Source organism: Diaporthe citri (genome assembly GCF_014595645.1).
Source record: "Diaporthe citri strain NFHF-8-4 chromosome Unknown scaffold_4, whole genome shotgun sequence".
NCBI classification, from domain to species: Eukaryota; Fungi; Ascomycota; class Sordariomycetes; order Diaporthales; family Diaporthaceae; genus Diaporthe; species Diaporthe citri.
In genome coordinates this window covers 256,623-280,433 of record NW_025064849.1, presented here as the reverse complement: position 1 = coordinate 280,433, position 23,811 = coordinate 256,623, and the positions used below count along the sequence as shown (strand labels likewise).

At 41.4% G+C, this 23,811-nt stretch overlaps 7 protein-coding genes across 7 annotated transcripts; 4 read left to right on the top strand and 3 right to left on the bottom strand.

Annotated features, from left to right (window-relative positions):
• Positions 1–209: 209 nt before the first annotated feature.
• Positions 210–1,054, top strand: INS49_009261 (uncharacterized protein; the record flags this gene model as incomplete). Its single annotated transcript, XM_043169997.1, has 3 exons — positions 210–651; positions 703–791; positions 857–1,054. The coding sequence occupies 3 exons, from the start codon at positions 210–212 to the stop codon at positions 1,052–1,054; spliced, it is 729 nt and encodes a 242-aa protein (XP_043024562.1).
• A 2,617-nt stretch (positions 1,055–3,671) lies between these two features.
• Positions 3,672–4,637, bottom strand: INS49_009260 (uncharacterized protein; the record flags this gene model as incomplete). The annotated part of the gene is made up of 3 exons (XM_043169996.1): positions 3,672–3,702; positions 3,962–4,042; positions 4,114–4,637. 3 exons carry the CDS (start codon positions 4,635–4,637, stop codon positions 3,672–3,674), a joined length of 636 nt encoding a protein of 211 aa, XP_043024561.1.
• Positions 4,638–6,353: 1,716 nt separating this feature from the next.
• INS49_009259 (uncharacterized protein) lies at positions 6,354–6,806 on the top strand (the record flags this gene model as incomplete). The annotated part of the gene is made up of 2 exons (XM_043169995.1): positions 6,354–6,506; positions 6,564–6,806. The coding sequence occupies 2 exons, from the start codon at positions 6,354–6,356 to the stop codon at positions 6,804–6,806; spliced, it is 396 nt and encodes a 131-aa protein (XP_043024560.1).
• A 181-nt stretch (positions 6,807–6,987) lies between these two features.
• Positions 6,988–8,404, bottom strand: INS49_009258 (uncharacterized protein; the record flags this gene model as incomplete). The annotated part of the gene is made up of 4 exons (XM_043169994.1): positions 6,988–7,014; positions 7,079–7,293; positions 7,401–8,214; positions 8,339–8,404. 4 exons carry the CDS (start codon positions 8,402–8,404, stop codon positions 6,988–6,990), a joined length of 1,122 nt encoding a protein of 373 aa, XP_043024559.1.
• Positions 8,405–10,181: 1,777 nt separating this feature from the next.
• On the top strand, positions 10,182–11,372 carry INS49_009257 (uncharacterized protein; the record flags this gene model as incomplete). The annotated part of the gene is made up of 1 exon (XM_043169993.1): positions 10,182–11,372. The coding sequence occupies one exon, from the start codon at positions 10,182–10,184 to the stop codon at positions 11,370–11,372; it is 1,191 nt and encodes a 396-aa protein (XP_043024558.1).
• A 249-nt stretch (positions 11,373–11,621) lies between these two features.
• Positions 11,622–12,340, bottom strand: INS49_009256 (uncharacterized protein; the record flags this gene model as incomplete). The annotated part of the gene is made up of 2 exons (XM_043169992.1): positions 11,622–11,973; positions 12,036–12,340. The coding sequence occupies 2 exons, from the start codon at positions 12,338–12,340 to the stop codon at positions 11,622–11,624; spliced, it is 657 nt and encodes a 218-aa protein (XP_043024557.1).
• Positions 12,341–21,198: 8,858 nt separating this feature from the next.
• Positions 21,199–22,665, top strand: INS49_009255 (uncharacterized protein; the record flags this gene model as incomplete). The annotated part of the gene is made up of 1 exon (XM_043169991.1): positions 21,199–22,665. The coding sequence occupies one exon, from the start codon at positions 21,199–21,201 to the stop codon at positions 22,663–22,665; it is 1,467 nt and encodes a 488-aa protein (XP_043024556.1).
• Positions 22,666–23,811: the final 1,146 nt, after the last annotated feature.

Here is a 23,811-nt window from a genome sequence, read left to right as displayed (position 1 = left end):
CACAGCTCGCCATCTGCCGGAACCACCAGCGATATTCGATGCTATACGGATGGCACAATCCACATGCAGAATCACTGATGAGTCTCAATATGAAAGATTTATCTGCTGGATTTGGACTTAGGAATGAAAATACGCCACAGTAACTAGAATCAATCATAGTAATCAGAAATTGTTTGTCATTCAAGACTGTTCTGGCCAAATTCGTTGACATGGGATCCATCGCCAGGGCTTTCCGGCCAGCCCCATACGGCCCCTCCGTCAAGCTGCCTGATCCCTATCCGACGGATACTGACTTCCCGCTCTCTCTCGCTTCACCCAAGCCAAATGGAGACACATTGGATCTCGTTGCTGAGGTGGAAGAGCTGTCTTCAAGCGGCGAACTAGAAAGACTCCTGAATAAACACGGCACGATATACTTCCAAGGTTTGGGTCTGAAGAATGCCGAAGAGTTCTCTCGGTCCGCACATGCCTTTGGCTGGGCTCCACATGAGGATATTGGTAACCCGGTGCGGCGTGTCGTCCATGCGAAGAACGTCGCTTCTGCCAACGAGGGACCAAACACTCAACCCGTGTATCCATACAATGAGTTCGGATTGAGTCCGCATTATCCAGCATACGTCTTCTTCTATTGCGTCTCACCTCCGGCCACAGGTAGGTCCCAGACCTAATCTGCTGCAAGCCAGACGCAACTGATCTCCAAAGGTGGCGAGACTCCGATCAACAACTCTATTATCCTATACCGCCGTCTGAAGGAGAGGCACCCCGAGTTCATTGAAGAAGTTGAGAAAAAGGTCTGCACTCTGACATCATCATGTCTTGTGAAGTCCATGGACCGGGTCTGACGATGCTGTGAAAGGGCGTCAAATACCAGCTGTTCTACGACAATGCCCCTCGAGATCAAACCTCATCAGCCCGGAATTCAGTCTTGCAAGCTCACGGAGGAACATTTCTGGACAGTGACGACACGGAGACTGCGAGGGCGAAGATCGAGGCCGAGATCAGACGTCTGCCAACAGCGACGTGGGGCTGGGAGAACCAGTCCGGGGGCAACTAGCTCGGCGATCTGCGGGTGTGGCAACACCTGCCCGGTAAGCGTGTCTCAAAGAACGATGTTAGATGAATTCTGATAGCAGGAAGCTGTTCGCGACCATCCTCGACGGGAGACACTGCCTTCTTCAACAACGTGGTGTCGCGGTTCTGTCATGCTGTAGAAGCGGGAACGCTGGAGCCGCCGCATATCAACAGCAATGGGGCATTCCAGCCGCCGCCTCCAGTAAGATCGCTTTCTTTATCACCATCATGGCATATATCATTAACAAATGTCAGTACGGCGATGAGTCACTTAACGTCCCCGGCCCCGATCCCGGCCGCCCCCTGATCCCGGCCGGCCCATACCCGCATATACGTATAAATGCATTTATACCCACCTTATATTAACTTCTTAATATCTTTATAAGGAATTTTTTTTAATTGTTAAACTTTTCCTAAGTATTATTCTTTTTATTATAAAATAATATTTTAAAAATAACCTTATTAATGCTTTTATTATTATAAGAAATAAAATATTAATTTAATAAGCTTTTAAAATATAATATATTTTTTAAGCTATATTATTTAATTATTTTAATAATATTTAAAATTATTATATTATTATTAACTTTTAAAGGCTTTTTTTAAATTATTAAAAGGCTTTATTAATTTTATTTATAATTAATTAAAGTAGCTTAAGATTAATATTAATATAATTTAAAATAAGGGCTTTAAAAGTTTAATTAGCTTTTTTAAATAAAAATTATCTTTTTTTTAAAAAGAATTAACTAAAAGCCTTTTTTTTATTACCTTATTCTTTAAAGCTAAAAGAATTAATATATAAAGGTTATTTATCTTTAATTAATAATTAAAAAAAATATTACTTTTTAATTTAATTTTTTTTAATTATTTATTATTAAGTTTATTTAATTAGCTTATTAATAAAATATTAATATAAAAGGATTAATAAAAGGTTGCTTAAAAATATCCTTACTTTTAGCTATTTAAAGAATAGTTTTTTTTAAAAGGACTTTAATTTTTAAGCATAAACCTTCTTTATAAAGTATATTAATACCTAAAGCATAATCTTTAAATCTTTTATTATTTTTAAGAAAAGGAGTATATAATAGCAGTGGTTTTTAATTACCCTTAAGGATTACTTTAATTAGTAATTTATAGCTATTAAAAAGGGGTAAATAAAGGAAAGAATAGTTATTAAATAGCTAAGGAAAGTCTTTATTCTTAATATTATTTTTAGCAATTGTTTTAAATAATATTTACTTATAATTAATGGGTATTATATATATATAATTATTAACTTTATATAAAAGTATTATTTAAATTATATATATATAATTTTTTTTACTTATATATATATTATATATGCTTTAACCTTTTAATATAATAGTTTTCTTACCTTTAAAAAATGCTTTTAAAAAGTATCTTTATTAACTTAAATAATATAATTTATTAATAATTATAATAAAGAAAAGGTTTCTTTATTATTATTATAAGGTATAAAAAAAGCATTTATAAAGTTAAATATTTAATTAAGGTAAAGAGTAATAAGTTTTTAATTAATATTTAAATATAAAGTATTTAAAAGTTATTATATTTTTAAAAATTATTAAATTTAATATAAATTATTAAAATTTAATAATATAAAAAGCTTTATTAAGTAATTCTTTATATTAAAGGTTTTTTTTTAATAATTAAAGCTTATTTTTAAGATTTTTAAGTAATTATAAAAGGTATATTAATTAATTACTTATTAATATTATATTAAATATTTAAGCTTTATATTATTAATATTTTTTTTAAAAGCTTTTTAAAATATATAATAAAAAAAAAATTTAATTAATAATAATTTTATAAAAAAATTAATAATTTAAACCTTAAATTAAAGCTAATTAAAAAATTATAAAAAGAAAAGTTTAAATTAATTTAAATATAGCTTTTATTAATATTAAGGCTATTTATAAAGCTTAAATAAAGATAAAGAGGGTATTAAAAAAAAATAATGCCTTTGGAGAATTAGAAATATTAATGAAAGAGGGATTGTGTATTGTGATGATGGGTAATTAACGTTAAAGAGAAGGCGTGTATGGGTGCCGAGGGCGGCTGGGAAGGGGGGGCGGCCGGGATCGGGGCCGGGGACGTTATACCCAGAAAGTATTTGGACTCTGCTCTAGAAATAATCAGGTCGGTACTCTTTTGCTTTGATAAAGACAGCTTCGACGCTGATTCCATCGCAGGGACACCAGATCATTAGTTTCTTGAACGAAAGGAGATGTTCTCCTCCTCGGCGTAAGTTCATCGGCCCCTCTCAATCGACTACGACAAGAACTGATCTGTTAAACCTTCGCAGAGTCATGCCGTACAGCATGCCAGAGAGCCGTGGACAGGGTAAGTCACGCAGACGACCGAGCTTGTGCAGGACACTAATGTTGCAGCAGAAACTGAAAGCTGCTGGCCAGTCTGTGGGATGAGCCGTCAAAAACAGAGGCCTGATGTGAGATTATAGTGCTGGTCGCCGGCAATACTCCAGGATGTCTTGCTATCATTTCGTCTGCTCCTGCCTTTGGTATCCGTTGCATGGACTCAGAAATGTTACGCGTGTGAATTATATCGCACATTGACCTCTACTTCAAGGATCTCTCGAGGAGTAATGACCTGAACAGCTGGTTAAAAAATTGCAACAGGTTTCATCCGTGCAGGGATTTTCGCTCACTTCTACCGTATCTCTGAGGTTGCTCAATCGTCTCAATTTACAGTGCACGAGGTGGTGTATTTTGCTAATACTGGACGTATCGTGTCGACCACACGATGACTCGCACTGATCATGTGAATTCAACTTGAGACAACCACTTCTAAAAGTTCCACCTGGTGGTGCTTCCCAACTTCACTTCCCCTCCCGCATCAGACTTGATACGGTGTAGGCACGTTCTTCCAGTCATCCCGGTACTCCCGCGTCTCCTCGGCATACCTCGCCCACCACTTCTCAAACGCGGGCCTGTTGTACAGGTCCTCTGGTGGTCCGTCGCCATCTCCAAACAGGTCCAGGATGTGGTCGCATCGCAGTACATCCAGACCCCCTCCAGGTGCTGCTCTAGCAACGGCTTCTTGTCCAGCCGCGCCACGAGCACCGTCCCCACACCGGACTGCCAGACCGGTGGCGCGAAGCCAGACTCCAGCTCGATGTTCAGGTAGGTTATGATCTGGTTGTCCAGGCCGCCGGCGCGGGTGTCGAACTGGGAACTCGGCAGGGGGCGGAAAATGAGCGGGATCCCCAAGAGCGCGGGCAGCGGGGCCTCGCTCTCGTGCTGCTGCTCGAAGATGGGGTGGGTGCTGGCGATGGTGGTTGCGGACCACTTGGGGCCGGTGGTATCGCCGATGCAGCGGACGATGACTGCCTTGATCTTCTCGTTTGCGGTTGATGCATTGGCCGCGGACTTGTCAGTCGCGGAGGTAGAGGCTTGAGACGGCTGCGCTGGGGTTTCTTGTTTGGCCTGCGGCTTGAGCGATTTTGCTGGCTGGGGCACTGATCTCACCGGCTCGTCATCCGAGTCGGTGTCGATGTTGTCCCACTTGGAGTAGTCGATGACCATCTTGGCAGATCTGGAAATGACCAAAACAGTTTTGCAGAGTGGCGGGTGGGTGTTGGATGTTGAGTGTTGTCGATACTCAAGTTCAATGTTGATGCCGATGTCTACCCCACTCCTTAAGATTTTGTCGAAAAGTGGGATGGTATCGTCCGCTGCAAGGACCCGACCGAGGAGAAGCACGGACTGTGCTACCGGTGAGCGAAGGTTTCTTGAGGGGTGTGCTGCTGGGCGAAAGAGAGGAACTGGGCAATCAGAATGTATTGCATTAATCGAAGAAAGGAGAAGGAAAAGGCCAAAATGGCTGCCATCTAGGCTCTAAATACTCCACAGAGTTGGCGGTGACTGGAAGGGCCAGTGAATGCCACTATTCATTGTACCACAAAGGATCTCGAACATATTCATGTACAGCATGTGAGTCGTGGCTACGTTGAGTTTTCCATACAGTGGAATAGCCACAGTGAACAAAACCTTCACTGGACCGTGTTTCAATACTGAGCCAGTAAGTAGCTATTTACATAAAACAATGCAGGCAGTATAAACAATGAATTTGTTTGTACTTGTCAAGAGCGTATTCACCTAACTGTTACCGCACAACACAAAGACGTCTGATATAGCCAAGCACTGGCTCCGTGCAATCCAGCAATGGTGGATGGGTCACATATCTAGGTAGGTGCCGAATAGGTGTGAGTGCAACATCGATCATCCCACTCGTTTGCTGCACCAGCACCCCACTTGAGAAAGGTAAGGTAAATTTGACACTCCATCTCCTCTTCTTGAAGCATGAGAAATGTCCTACCCCATGTCTCTGTAATTATCAGTACTTAAGTAGTATGCCAGTATTGAGCACGCAAATTCGATACAGATGCACGTCCGTTTGGACGATTAGCTAGGCAGATCTCTTACCAAGTCAAGAAGCTTGGGTCACCCCATGTACGCATGTCTATCTCAACATGGCGATGATCCACTAGGTGGATCTCCTCGACATTTGACATGATGGCCGAGGAGTCACCTTGCACGTGCAACTGTACGCGTGCGCCGTTCTATCATCGAGCAGCAGTCAACATCATGTGTATTTTTAATGCAATTTTTGAGAGGCTGAAACTTCGGGGAAGACTTTGATATTTCATTTAAAGAAATGTCTGGCCTGGTTGTATGTGTGATAGGGCGGACTTAAAAATAGCAAAGTGAAGAAACCAATCAGGGCTTACATATTTGATCAACTTGCTCTGCACACAAACGCACCATCTAGGCAGGGGCCAAGAGTGAGTTGGAAATTTTGGATGACCAAACAGGCTAGCCATTCGGGGTTTGAAATCCCATCGTTAATTTCGTTGGCTCTACTTACCGCCAGCCCTGCGCCTGACTTCTACCGGCAACGTACGATCCACACAAGACATCGGCCCACAATCGTCCCCATCCGGAATCCAGGGATCCGGGAGATGGATCCTCACGACGGACAGCATATATGGGCAACATCCGCTGCGTTGGCATAGGGTGAGAAAGGCGAAGGCATTATCTAATGTTCCCTCTTGGGTTTTCAGTATCCTTCTCCATCCACGTTCGACTATTGTCGACTTCTAATTTGACGGACTCAACTCTACTCACTCTTCCACCTGTATCCTTTTGAACACACTGCATCGCAAGCATCGGAACCAGCCGTTGCAATAATCCAGACCATCCCTGTTTAACACATCACCACTGGCAACCCCATCGTCGACCATGGCCAACAAAAAGTCCAGTGGCGCAGAGATCACCGAGGCGGAGAGGAATGACCCCAACGCTGCATGGGAGGCGACCATCACGAAAGGAATGAAGGAAACCGAGTCCGAGATGTTTCTGCAGTGGATATCCATCATCATGATAGGCGTTGCCGTCGCCGGCTACTTGTACCTATGAAAAAGGCAGCAGATCTCACGCCCCACTCAGCAGATCAACGACGACAACGAAGCTTACGAGAGGTACCAATGGATCGATACCCACAGTCAGCAATCGAAAGGAATCTGTATCAACAAGCTCTGGTGGATTGGTTGGTTGGAGAAAGGAGAATGGGCATTCGTCAAACAGAGACCGCGCGAAAGTGGAAAAGTCTGGGGCAGTGGTATCTGTCGGTTCGACGCAATGGATCAAGTGCAACTGCACGGTCATGTGAACAGCGCAATATCGTGCTTGTAATTAACTGGTTCCTTGTATTGGACCATCTCAAAAGTAACATGGGAGCATCCGCTGCCATAAATGCTAATGTATTTGCAAAGCCCTAGAGCCATCTACATAAGCTACCTAAAAGGACTGAGCATGTTGCCAAACCATAATGAGCAGAGTGAACTCCCGTCGCCGGACCCGGGCTCCTCGTCACTCATGTCAATTTCTTCAAACAATGCTCCTGCGGGTTGTCAGCCTCACTGCCCTAGAACTTGTTCATGCCCTGCTGAGCTGGGTGCACTTACCGGCTTGTGACTTGTTTCATAGTCTATGTGGACGTAGGCCCTTTCTACCGAGGGAAGCTTCTCCAGCTTGATCTGCAATTCCTCCGCGACGTCGTGTGCAACCTCGACGCGTTCGTCTTTGTTCATGACAACGTCGACCTCCGCAATCAGTCGAGGGCCGCAGTAATACGCGCGGACGGTGTCGATCTGCTGTATCTCGGGGGAGTGGGTCATTGCTGCACGGTCGTGTTCAAGTCAGTATGTGACACACTCAGTTGGGTTGTGACTTTGACGCCTGCAGCCACTCATCGAATGAGGATGCACGGAGCATAGAGCGACTCACCGATGTAAGTGATCAACCTTAGCGTCTCGCGCTCTGCGGAAACCCCGATGATGAGCTGGAACTCGTCGTACGCCGTATGGAGCCAGAGCGCAGCTATCGTGACGGACAATATGGTCGCACCCATCAAGTCGATCCACCAGCGCAGCTTGCTACCCCCGAGCGACGTCAGAATACCAAAGCCGTTGAGGAAAAGGTCGTTGCGGTGGTCCCGCCAGAGAATCTCCACCTGGGAGAACAGATGCTTGATGGTCCAGCAGTACAGGAAGAGGCAGAACTTGGTGGCGAAGGCCGCCGACACCGAGATGATGGAGGGCAGGAAGAAGGGCCGCGTCTCGTCGGTGGAGCCTTTTATGAAGGTCTGGAGGGCCTGGACCAAGATCACGACCGACACGGTGAACATGACGAACGAGAACACGATGTTGCCTGCTGTGGAGATGCGCGCCCTGCCGACCGGGTATTTCGTCGGGCTGGCTTTTGTCACTGTCCGGTGGGCCAAATAGAGTAGAAGTCCCGAGAACGGGTCAAAGCACGAGTCGACCATTGTTGTAATTAGCGACAGGGAACCTGACGAGATGGCGGCGTAGAGCTGCAGCCCCGAGAGGCAGACGTTGGCGCAGAGGCTGCCTTTGACGGCGATCTGATACCGGAGGCCTGAGGCAGTTTGGGTGTCCTCCAGTGACTGCTGATGCTGCTCCACAGGCTTGAGAAATGACCGGATCTCCTCATTTTGCACCTCGTAGAAATCTTTAACTGGCTTTTCTGGGTGGATGGAGATTTTGCGCTTCTTTTCCACCTGGATGGATGATATTTCGGACTCTGCTTTTATCAGAGGCGACAGTCCGAGCGGATCCGAGTGCGCAGCTGCCGGAGCTTCGACATCTCTTGCAGATCTGTTTGATCGGAATTGGGGCCAGGGATCTGTGGCTCCGGCGACTGACTAGAGCTCGAGTGAGAGAGCTGAGGGGCAGCTCGGTCTTCTGTTCTGGCTGAAGGTGGTCTGCCATGGTTGGGATTGGAATGAAATTTGTTACTTAGACCGTGGATGTCATGGGCCAAACATACTGTCAAGGGTAATCAGATGGCACCTTGCTGACATTTATAGGCCGCGAACGCTTTGATGAGGAGCTCGTCGCGTCGCCATTGGGGCGGCCCGAGCTTCAGCATGGCAAGTATTGTCGAATATTGTTAAAACATTGCCGTGCTAAGGGGGAAGATGAAGCGGCGGCCACCTGCAGCTTGAGGGGCCTTGTGTCCTTGGCTTCAACTTGGCGAAACTAAGGGGACCGTTGCCCTGGAGCTCCCGAGCGTCTGTTGACCCGCTCCGCCTGGTTCGGTCTCGGCTCTAATACTTTAGTCAAGGCTTGGACAGGCGACTGCATTCTTGGTTTTCTGGGCAGACTCCTGACAACAGCGAAAATGTCGCGCCTAGAGCTGGGCTTCGTAGCTAAGTTCCCAATCTCTTGGTTGACTGTAGCTGCAGCTGGATAGAGTTGCTAAGGCTTCGCTCTCGCGGATGGCAAGCGGAAACCCCACACCAGCATCACGTAGGCTGTCTGCAGCGTAGTTGTTGTGCGGTCGTGTGCATTTGTATTTGCCGGTCTGGGAAACAAGTGCCGGTAGAAACAATGATCGTGACATCGGACAGTGCCACGAGCCCGACTCCCGAACAATCTGGATCACCTTCATCGTCTTCTCTTATGCCGAAACGAACGATAATCCTTCCATATCTCGGTCATTGGTTCCTGCACAGGTATGAATCGCCAGCCAACAGGAAAAGAAGCCGGTTTCTCTTGGGGAAACAGTCCTGCCGGCATCTTTTCATCAGAAAAAATGGTACCGGGTAATGACCAGACAGCGAACTGGCACACATACACGGCAATCAAATTAAGTATGATTCTCTTAACCGGTATAACACGCGCCTTATCAAGTACAATTGGTACTTCGACTCACGCAACCCATACATGTCGGATTTGTCGATGCTGCACCCTACACTTCGAAACAAGCCAGGACTCCGACGATGAAGGTAGCATTTGGCATGGGAACGGCTGAGTGATTCAATCGACTAATGTACAACATGAGAACATGGACAGAGTAATGGCCTGAAAGGCAGCAAAGGACATGACCTCAAGGGACCCACTCGGACATATTCAGCCTGACTGTGTGCACTCGGGGGTTAATAGGCTTGGATACCAAGGTACAGACTGCCAAGGCTGCCAGTGATGCTTGTATTCAGACTGACCCCTGGAGCCCAAGGTGTCTATTTATGCTTCTGGAATGTGTGATTACTACGGTCTCGTCGGGAATGGCATTTCCTGCATGCTGCATCGGTGAAGCGTCAAGGGTAGCACTGCAAGAGCGCTTCGACTGTCACACTGTGAGCCTCAGTCTCACTCCGATCATTCGCGACAATACTGACTGGATCGAACACCCTACTTGATGCATTCGGAATCAATGTGGTCTTTCCTCCGATGTTCTAGAATTCCATAGCCGCGAAGGATGCGATATCCTACTTGACGGTCATGTGAATATTGTGGAGGCGAGCCGAGATGGCCCTGCTAGCTTATGTACGCGTCCAATTATCTGCAAGCCCACACCGGCATCCACCGAAACAATTTTACTTAGTGCCTTTAATGGATCTCAGCATGTCCGGGGATGGGGACAGATAGAACTTCAAAACATTTAAAGATAGGAACGCGGCCGTACCTCACCGCGACTGTGCAACATCAACGCCGATATCACCTCAACCAACCTCCACGTGCACCAGTTATACCGGTCCAAGACATGCACTGGTACCTCGCTTGCGGCGGCCTTCTCACGTGGGCCGCCTTGAGCACCAGTCCAGCTCTCGCATCAAACTCCACTTGCATTGGCATCAATGCAGTGAAGCCTGAGTGCAAGCCTGCAGAGCCACCGTATCACCGGGATGTCTTCTTTATCGGTGGCGAGTACGTGACCAGCGGGACGTCATACATCATTTCGGACCAGATGTACGTTGAAAAGCTGACATCCATCTCTGGCGTCGACAAACCCTTTCCGATCGTATTCATCTCTGCTGGTCTACCCTCCGGGAACGTTTGGCTTAACACTCCAGACAACCGCAAAGGATGGGCATCGCATTTCCTTGACAAGGGGTACCAAGTCTACATCGTCGACATAACCGCCAACGGACGGAGCGCACAAAACGATGTCAACAAATACCCCCTCCGTCTGGGATCGACAGTATCCATCCACGAGAACGGCTTCACTGCCCCTGGGTACCTCAATGCGTACCCTCAGTCGCAGGGGCACGACAAGTGGCCGGGCAATGGGACAAAAGGAGACCCGGTCTTCGACGCCTTCTTTGCGTCCACTGTCCCCTTGACCTCCAACAGCACGGCACAGGAGCTGTCAATGCGGGCAGCGGGCTGCAAGCTGCTGTCGCTCATCGGACAGTCGTATCTCGTGGGGCACTCGGCCGGGGCGACATACTCTGCGCTGATGTCGGACGAGTGCCCGGAGACGGTCCGGGCCACAATCAACCTGGAGCCGGGGAACATTCCGTTCCAGAGTCTCATCGGCAACGCCACCGTGCCTGCGGTTGGACGCACCCGCAGCCGACCTTGGGGGCTTACCAACACCCCGATCACATATGACCCGCCAGTCGTCAATGTCGCTGAGGATCTGCTCACGGTCGAGGTCGGGGAGGACACGCCCGCCTTGCGTTCGTGCTTCTTGCAATCCAACGGGACCGTGGTCCGATCTTTGCCTCAGATCGCCAAGGTGCCCTATGTCGTATTCACCGCCGCCAACTCCCCTCATATAACGTATGATCACTGTTTTATTTCGTACCTTCAGCAGGCCGGCGTGAAGGATGTCACATGGGTGAAGTTTGGGGATTTGGGACTGTTGGGCAACGGCCATTTCTTCTTTTTGGAGGAGAACAACATGGAGCTTGCTGCAGTCGTAGAGCAAGAGATAGCAAGCAGGAGCTAAAAGAGATTTTGTGCAAAGGCTGCGTTTGTAAAAACAGTTACAATTGTCTATGAAAGTTCTCCAGAATCCGTGATGCTTAAAGCCATCCATGTTCACATACAGGCCTTTGAGGCTACTTGCGGAAATGTGTTTGCTAAGCGAACAGCCGTAGTAGAAATGATACTGCGACATTCTCTGTAAAGTCTAATATCGTTAACAGTAACTCATCTACGTTCAACCCATCGTACCATGAGATCATACTAATGATGATTACTTTGCTGGAGAGTCTAAAGGCATTTCCTCTTCTGACTCCGAGTTGCCCGAACAACCTAACTTCATTTGATTCATCTCGCAACCCCTTTCGGCCACTGAACTATCTATCCTCGCCCGATCTTGGGAGCCTTTCCTCTTCTGACAGCATCTCGGTACAGCGAGTACCTTCTCTCCTGCGTAATCGGCAGGGTCTACCGGAAACAACAGGTACTGATTAGCATATTCTGCGCCGTGGGCAAATGGGCAATCATCTGTCTCCATCTCGATGATATTGATCTGCAATACGTCCGGATCGGGATCGTCGGCGGGGACCAGGTGGTCGAACGTGACTCCGTAGTAGTCGATGGTTCTTCAAACAAATGGTCAGCAGCCAGAGAAGACAATACAAAGAACCATGAGGTATGTCCTTACTTGTATGGTATCACGTCCGTCACCCAGCCCAAGTACTCATCCCTCACAACCACATCAGTAGCGACGTCAGGACGAACATCCCGCCCAAACAGTGCCTGGTATGCCAGCTTTGCAAGCTCATGGCCGGCTGGCTGCGGGAACACCAGGTTCAAGGGATCGGTATGCCATGTTATGGAGGGAAGGAGTTTCTGTATGGCGACTACGGGACCCTCGATCTGAATCCTCAAGGGCTTTTCGATTGGTGGTGGGTGAAGCGGGTGAGCGCTGTCGCTGACGCAAGGCGGGATGTGAAGCTGAAGACCCATGACGATCAAGGGAGCCAAATCAATTGTTTGTGGAAAGAGAACCTAGGTCACCGGGAAAATGGACTTAACGAAGACCATGAAGAAGGGAGGGAGTAGGAAGAAGGTGTAAAAACCAGGGCCTGTTGGGAGGCTGAGCTGACTAACATTGCCCGCATCTGAACTTGCCTAGGCATCAATTAAGTGGGACAAATAACGGCTTGTTTAGCGCGCGCCGACATGGCGGAAAACCACCGACACAATTGTTTGATACAATACCTAGGGAAATTTCGTACGTGACTTGCCTTTCAAACTTGTGGCGGTGAGAAATTGCAGCACGAGGGCACAGGACCAGCCAAAATTTGAAGGGGAACTGCAAGCATCAGTGATCGCTTGCGTTAGGATAAACCCACCAGCTATTAACAGTCGTGTTTGGCTAGAATATGGCATGCAGCATCGATTGGCTGCTGAGAATGGCCAGGTGCCCGACCGATGGCTGGGGACGACCTGGTCCCAGTTATGCCTCGCAAGCAGACAATGAACTGACCATGCACGCTGTGACATTGGGTGTGTGGGGAACTCCCTAGTGTTGGAGATACAGAGTCTGTTGCCTAGCATTGACCCAGCAACTCGAGCCAAATTAAGTCAAATTGCCGCAGAGCCTCGTGTAACCACGAGGCGCTGTAGCCATTCTCCCAACCCATAGTTTCAGAGCTGAAAAGTATAGGACAGCTACTGATGACCGCAGTGCAGCACGGTGCAGGGCGGTAAATAGGATGATGAAAAAGTTACAATGAAGCATACAAGTACCGATCGCCTTCTCCAACATGGCTCACTATAAACGTAGGATCATGTTCAGACGAACACCAGCATATTTTAGGCAACTGTACCCAGGTAGTCTCATCGCTAGACTTCCGTCACTGAAAGCGCGAGATCAGAATTAGCAACGAAGTCCCCATTTGCACCATTCGAGACTCGAAGGGGTGGGAATAGGCCATTCATATGTCGTCTGGTCTGATGCTTAATTTGAGCACTTTGAGCCATGAGATCAGGGCCCGGGATAATGAAGAATAAGAGCAAACTTCGAGCCACAGTCATTCGCAAAGGAACCAACCTGACATTTTTTTTCCAGCGGATGTCAGCCAATCTGGACTTCTGACCGGCGATACGGATAGCTCAAATCACATCACATTCTTCAACTGATGGAGTTCTGGTAAGGGGTTGCTTACAAGAGTTCGTGTGAGATCACGCCAGAGAACGCCATAAGACGCGGCCTCTGCCCGCTCCTAGCAAGCTTCAGCGGTCCCTCATTAGATCAGAAGTCTTGTTGCGACAGACCAAGTGCAATAAGACTTAGCAACGGACGACGTGGGCCGCTTTTACAGTTACCTCGCACATGACGTGAAGACTTAGTAGGAAACCTTGATCGGAGAATACGTCAGTTCCTCCGTATTCAATCAATAGCCCAACCAGTCCATATTCAAATGATACCACGCTGTATGCTGCTTGAAATGTCCGTGCCAAGACTGACTCCATGAGCAAGCTGCCCAGCCGCGACTTGGCTCTCCCCTTTTCATGCGTCGAAAAGTCTCATGCTCTGAGCATCGTATGCAAGGGAAGAACTTCAAGTGAGAAACTCGATTTGGAATTGCTGTTTCATTTCTTATGAGACGTCCAACCGCCGAGTTACTAATAACAACGAAATGCCTGTCACTTTCAACGTGCAACGAAAGCTGATGAAGCAATGAAGCAAACGATAGTTGATTATTGTGTGTTGAGGAGAGAAGTCTCTCGTTATTAAATGCTTAGAAGGAGCCTATTTATAGGCTAGCGCTAGCGTATAGGCATATAACCCTCATACCTTTTAATATACCCCTTATTATAAGTATTATTATTTAATAATAATAAGAGATATAATATATAATAGCTAAAACATAATTTAAATATTTTATTATAATTTATATTAAAACTATTATATAAATATTATTTAATATTTATATATTCCGTTTATATTATTTTTAGTTAATTATTTAAATGCTTATTTAATAATATAAACCCTATATTTATCTTAATTTTAATCTTATATAAACCTTTTTAAAAGTAAAGTAAAGTAATATATTTATATAAATATTAATAAAATTATCTTTAAATATAATATAATAAATATTATATATTTCTTTAATTTCTTTATAAATAAAGTAATAATAAATAATAATATATTTTAATTAAGCATTAACTTTATAATTTTAAATAAGGTTTAATGCTAATTAATTATTAATATATAAAATAAGTAAATATTTAAATATATATTTAATATTTAAATTTTTTAATGCTTAAATAATTTAATAAAAATATAATAATATTAATAAATATACTATATATTTTGCTTTATAAGTAAATTTTATAACGGTAAATTAATGCTTTAATAATTAAGCAATTAAGCCGCCGTTAAAAAATTATATATATTTATTAAATACTCTTAAATTATTTAAATTAATATTATAAGAAGCATTAATATATATTAAGTATAATAAATTAAAATAATAATATTTATTTTAAAAATTATAAGGTATAATTTAATATATGCTAAATATATTAAAGCATCTTTTTTATAATATTTAAATAATAAGTTATAGGCTTTATATTAAATATTAATAGCATTATATATAAAAATGCAAAGTTAAGTTTTATTTTAATAATAAGAAAATTAATAGATTTAATAAGTAATTAATATATTATTATATTTATTATAATATTATTAAATTTTTCTTATTATAAAAATGAATTTAAATTTATAGGAGTTTGTTTTTAATTATAATTAAATATATTAAAGCATTTTAAAATCCATTAAGTATATTCCTTTTAAGAAATATAAATTTTATTATTGATTTATATAATTTTTAATTTAAGTAAGTATTTATAGAAATTAAGGTTTTTATACTTAAAATGTTGCATAAGCTTAATATAAAATTTATTAACTTAGGAGGGACTTTTAATAATAAGAATGTTATTAATATAAATAGCGATAATGATTTAATTTTTAATAAAAATGCAAGGGTTAAATATTATCTTTATTAAATATTTAATTAATTTATTTTTAAAAGTATTAAATTATTTATAACTTAATTATTTAAATTTATATAAGGCATTAAAAAGTTTTAAAATAACTTGCTAATTATTAAATAATATTTAATATCTTTATAATAGTTATATATAAATATTATATTTTAAATAGCTATATAAGTATGCCGTTTTAATATTAAATTGCTAAAGCTATTAACTTATTATAATAATAATAGTAATAATTAGTTTTAAATTATAATAATGCATTATAAGGCTATAGGTATTATTATAATTTATATTATGGATTTATATATATTTATAAGTAATAAGTTAAGCTATATAATAAATAAGCTTATTAAAAGCATTAAACTTCTTCATATATACTTAGTAAGGATTAATAATATATTAATTTATAATAATAGGTACTTTAATTTATATACTTATATTTAAGAGTAATTAAAGTTTTCTTTTAATAGCTTATTGCTAAACGTTCTTTTTATTGCTTTTTATAACTTATATATATATATTAAGAATATTATTAACATTTATTATATTAGCAAGTAATGCTTAAGTAAAGATTAAATTAAGATAATTAACATTAATTAATATTAATTAAGCAAGATTTAATATAAGGTTTATATTAATTAATACTAAATTATTAAAATCTTTAAAATAGTTTATAATAATGTTTATATTTTCTTTTGCTTTTTGCAAAGGTTAAATTTATTATCTTTAAGAACTATATAATTATATGGGTTTTATAGGTTTAAGTAGTTTATTTATGGGTTCTGCGTTATTAATAGGTTTTATTAATTAAGATATTAATAATACTTTTATTTTAAGTAATATATTTTTATTTAAATAGCTAATTATTTATATAATCGTTTTTGCTAAATTAAATTAAGTAATATAACTTAATATTGCAATTATAATAACTTTTTAAAGTAATATATATAAATAAAAAATAGTTTTATTTTTAACCTTAAAACTTATAAAGTATGCCTTTTTAGCTTTATTTAATAATTTTATTTTTAATTTATAAGCTTTAATAAGGATATAAAGATATATAGGGTGAAAATATAATTAAAAGTATTTAATATTAAGCTTTTATTTATAAAGTATCTTAAATAGCGTTATTTAATATATTAAAGCTAAATATAATTTTTAACTTTATAAATATATTATATAAAAAATTGCTTTAAGCTATAAAAATAAATAGTTTTTATTATAAATTATTATATAAGCATTAATAATAATGATATATATAAATTTTTTAAATATATTATTTAATTTATAATAATAAGGGGGTAATTTCTTATAAATAATTTTATATCTTTAAAATATTATAATAATTATTTTATTTATATATTTATCTTTATTATTTAAATTAAATATTTTAACTTTTATATTAAATTAAGTTTTAATTATATTTAAGAATTCTTTAATAATATTTAAAATATTATCCTTTTAAATAATAAAGTAAACTTAATAAAATTTAATATAATTATTAATAAATAAAATAAAGTATTAAGAATTTTTTAATAATTTTATTAAGAATTTATTTAATATATTAAATTAAATATATTTAAATAATTATATAAATTATTATTTTAATAATAAATATAAACATTTTTTAATAAACTTTATAAGTTAATATAATTTATAACAAAGATTTATTAATTTATTTAATATAATATTTTTATTTTTATATAAGCATTAAGTAATTATTTTTAATAAATTATTATAGCTAAAAGCTTTATAAAATTTATTATGTATTATAAACATTATAAAGTTATTTTTTATTATTTAAATTTTAAAATTTATATATTAAAACTTTATTTATAATATTTTATAAGATTTATTATCTTTTAATAATAAAAAAATATTATTTTTTTATATATTTAATTAAAATCTTTTTTAAATTATAATTTAGCTAAATAAATAAGTATTTTTTAATATATAATTATATAAAATATTAATAAAAATACTTTTTATTAATTAATTTATTTAATAATTATAAAAAGAGTTTTATAAAGTTAATACCTTTTATAATAAGTTAATTATTGCTTATAATAATAATTATATTTAAATATATTTATAAAAAGTTAAAGTTTTTTATATATTTTATTATATACTTTAAAGTATTAAAATTAAAGATTTATAATATTAAAATACTTATAATTATTAATAGCTTTATTATATATATTAAAATATTAATATATAATGCTATTATATTTTTTTTATTATTATTAATAATTTTAATAACTTTTTTATTTATAACTTAATTTATAATAACTTATTTCTTATCTTTTCTTTATTTTTAATTAGCTTTATATTTAATAAGCTTAATATAATTAATATAAAATTAGTTAATAAATATAAAGTTTTATATATAATATTAAATATATTTTTTATTACTTAATATAAAGTTAATACTTATTAATATAAACTTTATAGCTTTTTTTATATCTTTTAATATTAATTTCTTTTAAATAAAGATAAAGTAAGCTTTAAATTATTTAACTTTTATATTAAAAATAATATTTATTATTTTAAGTTGAATTTTAAAAAATATTATAAGGTTTTAATTATTTAAGTTATTATTAATATTATTTATAATATTTAATAATATTACTAAGAAAAAACGCTTTTAATCTTATTATTTTTAAAAAGTAATTTTATTAATCTTTTAATTAATTATCTTAATATTAAGATTTTAATATAAAGTTTTATTTAAAGATTTTAAAAGGTATTTAAATAACTTTATAAATTAAAGTTATTTTTATACTATAAGTTTATTAATTAATAAAAAAGATAAATAATTAAGTTATTAATATTATAATTAAATTAATTAATTAATATTTTTTAAGCATTAAAAGATTTTTTATATAATATAATAAATATTATAAAGCTTAAATATATTAAGCTTTTTTATTTTATAAAAATTATATTTTTATTTAATTATTCTTTAATGCTTATAATATATTTATTAAGACTAATAAATTAAAAGCTATAACTTTATATTACTCTTTAATTTAAAAAGTTTTTCCTTTTTAAGTTTAATTTTAAAAAAGATAATAAATTAAGCTTAAAGTTAAGTATATTTAATATTTTTTAAATAATATTTATATATCTTTAGGTATATTTTAAATAATATTTATATATTTATTTATTTATAATAGTTAGCATTAATTAATATAAGTAAATAAATAAAAAACAATAAGTAATTAAAATATTAAATAAGGCAAAAATGCTAAATTATTATAAATTATTATTAATTATAATAGCTATTATAAGGTATAATAATAATATATAAGTAAAGATTAATAATATTAAAATCTTAATAATTTAAATATAAAAATAATTATAAAAATAAAGGTATTAATATTTCTTAATACTTTAATATATTTTAAATAATGCTAAGCTTATAACTTAATAAAATAATAAAGCAAATAATAGTTAATTATTATATATTAAGGAGAGAAGTTTCCTGCTATTAAACGCTTAAAAGGAGCCTATTTATAGGCTAGCGCTAGCGTATGGGTATACGACCCTCGCACCTTCCAACAAAAGCCACTGTCTCAAGCCAACCTTCTTGTCATTGTGGGAGGGTTTTAACGATTGACGTTTTTAACGCTGGGTGTTTAAGCGTTTAGCACTGTATGAAGGGGCTGGATGCATATTGCTTAAGAGGCATAGTATGTGTACAGATTAAAAAACGAGACCACCTTAACGATTGACGATCAATGAAGGAACGTCGCTTGTGGATGCTGCTCTTAACAGTCGTCTTTCGCTCGCCCATCTTGACCTCTTTGTTTGCATCTATGTTCCTCTTGTCAGGGCTGATGCCTCCTCTGCCAATTGTGCCGTCGCCAGTTTTTGGTAATGAGTCTGGGGCCATTGTGTGGCTGTCGCGGGCCAGTCCAGACTACCCCTGAACGCTTGCCAGGAAGGACGGTCGTAATTGGGGCTGTGGCCGTGGCCGCGGCAGTCGTGGTGGTGGTGGTGGTGGTGAGGGTGAAGGTGAGGTTGAGGGTCGAGGTAAGTGGTCTCGTTTTTAATCCGTGCACATACCTACCTAGGTAAGCAGGATGCATCCGGTCCCTTTTATATAGTGGCAAACGCTTTAACACCCAGCGTTTAAAAAAACAATACCGATAGCAGTAAGGTTTTGAACGCAATGGTGGCACGTGGCCCAGAAAACAGTGACAGCCTTGTGACAGCGGCACAGACGAGTCTAACGAGAACCGCTCCTAGCGCCATAGACTAGCAAGTCGGGCAATTTGTCATACGACGAGATGGCCAGCTGGAAGTCATTCTGAAAAGACATACGTAAATGACGATGAGTATCTAGCTATCAATGCTACTAAGGGCAGCTCTCTCCGTACAGAAGTAGATGGATTTTAGGCTGTTAAGCCACACATTATTCATCGTACGAGGTCTTCGCGTGCCCAAATGTGCTTAGTACAAAGGACATCATTTCCGATAAATTATCATTCTCGTTTAATGTATCTATCAGCGGTATCAAATGGGTCTGACCTGCCTCAAACTCCCATGCATGACAACTCGCAGCTCACTGGTCAAAGCCGATCAGTCATGTGTATTTCTCGGAAACCAGGATCCTGTTGACTGCAGTACAGCATGAGCACCTTTCAATGGTTGCAAGGTGCAGATTTCCTCACACACCATAATTCACATGCTCACCTGGCCAGCCAACATGGACCGCCGAATCACAGGTTTGACATGCGCACTCAGCCTCGTCAAGCACAACATCATCATGGCAGTATTTGGAATGCAGGTTGAAACAAGAAGCAAACCATAACAGAGTCCAGCCCTTGGTCTGGCTTCAGAATTCAGAGGGAAGCTGGTGTTCCTTGACTCAGAAAGTCTAAGCAGCCTTCGGAAGTGCGAGGGACTGTGGTTGACGGGTGCACTACTTCCGAAGACAACCAACCACCAAGTCCCATGTATGGCAGTGGCTTGGCGCCACACCCTGAACTGAGTCCTGGTCAGCGTCCACTCCTACATGAATCGCAAGGCGATAATAAGGTTCTTCAGGCGCGTAGTGCATTTGATTTCGACCCCATCTCATTTTACAGTATGCTTTTCCAGTCCCCAAACACAGTTCAATGTTTTAGAAGTTCATTGGATCCATGGTTCACGTACGCACCCAGCATATGCCTGCCGTAAAGAAGTCACCAGATTTCAATCAGCATCATCGAGATTCCTATTTTTTGTTCTCAGCCGAGCTTTAAAATGACCGAGATCCAGTGTGGCGTCAAACTTAGGAGGTGGCGGTGCTGACGCCTGGCGAGTGGCGTTGCGTTGGCATCTGTACGTTAGAAGTGGGCTCTGAGGCACGGCACCAGAGTCTTGCAGCATGCAGCTGGAGGGCGGTTCATGATTTTCGCAATTGCATCTGTATTCTTCCCCAATCCATCATGCAACATGGACGGAGTAACAGACGGAGTCGCCTGCGCTCGTCGGATGGTCAAGGTTTGGGCAGAGGGACTCGGATGCGGCGATTGTCCGGCGGAGGCCGAGTGCCAAGGATCATGCCACTCGTTGGTGGACATGGCCTGATGCTGGCCTGCCCGAACGTTGCACCACAGCAACGTGTGCTGAGTGCCGTTGTCGTATAAAACACGCGCCGAAAACATACTCCCCTCCAACCCTGCATCAGCCCAAGAGTCATGGATGCTGGCATGACGAGGCGTCAATTGCTGCTCATCGCCATACTTACCGCCCTTACTGTCTTTGTTTATCAACGGCAATACTTTTCCGCTCCTGAGCAAGGAACAACCTCGCCCGGTCAAACCATGCCACCCAACCCACAGTCTCCGACTGTCATAGTCGTCGGCGCCGGTCTGGCCGGCCTTTCGGCCTCATACTCTGCCCTGAGGGCCGGCGCAGCAGTCCGGCTCCTCGAACGCGCCGAGAAGCCGGGCGGCAACAGCATCAAGGCCTCATCGGGGATCAACGGGGCACCGACGCGATTCCAAAAGGGGCCCGACACGTCATTCCAGAGCGACACGGTCCGGTCCGCAGGCGCCAGACTCGCAAAGGCGGACGAATCCCCGGTGAACTTCAGACGGAGGGAGCGCGAGTCGCTCATCTCGCGGCTGACCGGCTCGTCCGCGCAGGCGGTGGACTTCCTGGTGGACGAGATCGGCGTCGACCTGAGCGTGGTCGCGCAGCTGGGCGGCCACAGCTTCCCTCGCACGCACAGGGGCGCTGGGAAACTCCCGCCCGGGGCGGCAATCGTCACTGGGCTGCTGGACAAGCTGAAACAGGACCCGAACTTCCAACTTCAGACGGGATGCGAGGTCAGCAAGATATTGACGCTGCCTCAGGATAAGGGTACCGTGACTGGCGTCCAGTACACCAAGGAGGGCTCGCCTCATACGCTGGAGGGCGCCGTGGTCTTCACGACGGGAGGGTTTGCAGGTGATACCTGGGGGCTGCTGAAGCAGTACCGGCCTGACCTTGCTGGTCTCCCCTCAACGAACGACAACAGGCCGGGGACGCACAACATCCTCAAGGACCTGGGTGCTCATCTCGTGGACATGGAAAGCGTCCAGATCCACCCGACGGGTTTCATCCTTCCCTCAGAGCCTCAAGCAAGGGTGAAGTTCCTCGCCGCCGAGATGCTCAGAGGCGAGGGGGGTATCCTGCTGCACAAGGGAAAGCGCTTCGTCAACGAGATGGACACAAGGGAGCACGTCAGCGGCGTCATCATGAAGCTTCCTCCAACCGAGCCAGACAAGGGGAGTGCCGAGCCACTAACTCAGTGGGACGTTGAGCTCCTGCTCGACCCCGGCGCGTGCGACGCAGCTGCATCGCACATTGGGTTCTATATGTGGAAGGGTCTGGTGACGAAGAAGAAAGTCAAGGAATTGGATGAGACGACGAAGCAGACGATCCGCGACTACTCAGCCGTTGCAGCCGGTAAGGCGAAGGACAACTTTGGGCGAACCACGTTCGGGTCCTGGAAGCTCACGGGCACCGACGCGGACGACGAGCAGGAGGTCTGTGTCGGGCGGGTGACGCCCATCACGCACTTCACCATGGGCGGCGCGGCCATCAACGACAACAGCCAGATACTCGTTTCGGGCGGGAGCGGGCCGGAGCTAAGGCCCGTCCAAGGTCTGTGGGCAGCTGGCGAGATAACCGGCGGCCTTCATGGGGACAACCGGCTTGGCGGGTCCTCGCTGCTCGAGTGTGTCGTCTTCGGACGAGCTGCGGGCCAGGGAGCGGCTGCGTATAGGCGGCCGGCAGAGGTCTAGATCCTCTGCTTCACGGTGTCATTCTGAACAGAAAATGGAAAAATATTTTGAACTTACAGAGTCTGCTTATTGGCGGCGCAGCATCCGAGGTGAAGAATGTCGTGCGTCGAATCATGATTGGAAGCCCTGAAACACTACCACATTGCCCACGACGGCTGTGTAGCATGCGAGTAGGATTCCGGGTCTGAGATTCTGCCCAGCGCCGTCCACCACCACCATCACCACCACCACCACAAGTGCCCGAAGCCTAGGGCGAAAGGCAAATTTTGACTGTAACGTCGCTATCCATATTCGGGTAGATGATGCCATCTCCGGCCCCTTCAAAACGCAGCCGTGCCGGCTCTAGATGCACACGCTCGGGACTAATTCAGTTGACTCTGTCAACCAGATACTGGAATTGCAATAAATACGCGTATATCTTAGGCCAAGTTTATTTCGATCATAGACAACCAGGGACATGTGTAAAGCGGAAATATGTGGCATCTTGAGGCGGGTAGAGCATCGTCCCATGACCTTACATAAACTGCTGGTCGTCGTGTGTTTCCGTCGGAAGGAACTGAGGTTTCACAGTTGTTTGCCCAGACTGCTACCCGATTGAAGCGTCGAGCTAATTTCCACACGTGGGATTCTGGCCGACCCTTGTGGGCCCCCCTTGAAACCGTGACAGGGTGTGTGTTAATTAGTCAGATTACCACTCTAGCAGACCTTGTCGAGTAAGACGGAACGTCCACATGTGAAAGTATCTATACACGGATATGTGACCATACTCATACTTTCTAAATGCCGTCGTGTTGAGCCTTAAGTTGTAACGGTACGGTCCGTTCAAAGACAACAGTGCGTGACCCGGCGGCCTCGCATATCCCAGATTCCCGGGACTGGTTGGGCCTTCGAGTCTCGTTGTGCCCTAACTAACACTACGCTTGATTGCATCCCGTTCCCCTGCAAGGCCCTTCACAGACAACAAAGAGACCTGAGTATAGCTGCCACAGCTTGACTTTGCTCCGAGTCAAGTCACAGATAGCTTAACAAAACATACTTGTACATCCCAATATCGTTATGCTGCAGCCCCAAGCTCTCTGGCTCTGTTTAGCAACCGTCAAAGCCGTAGCATCCGCCAACCACGCCCTGGACTAGGGGCGACGTGAT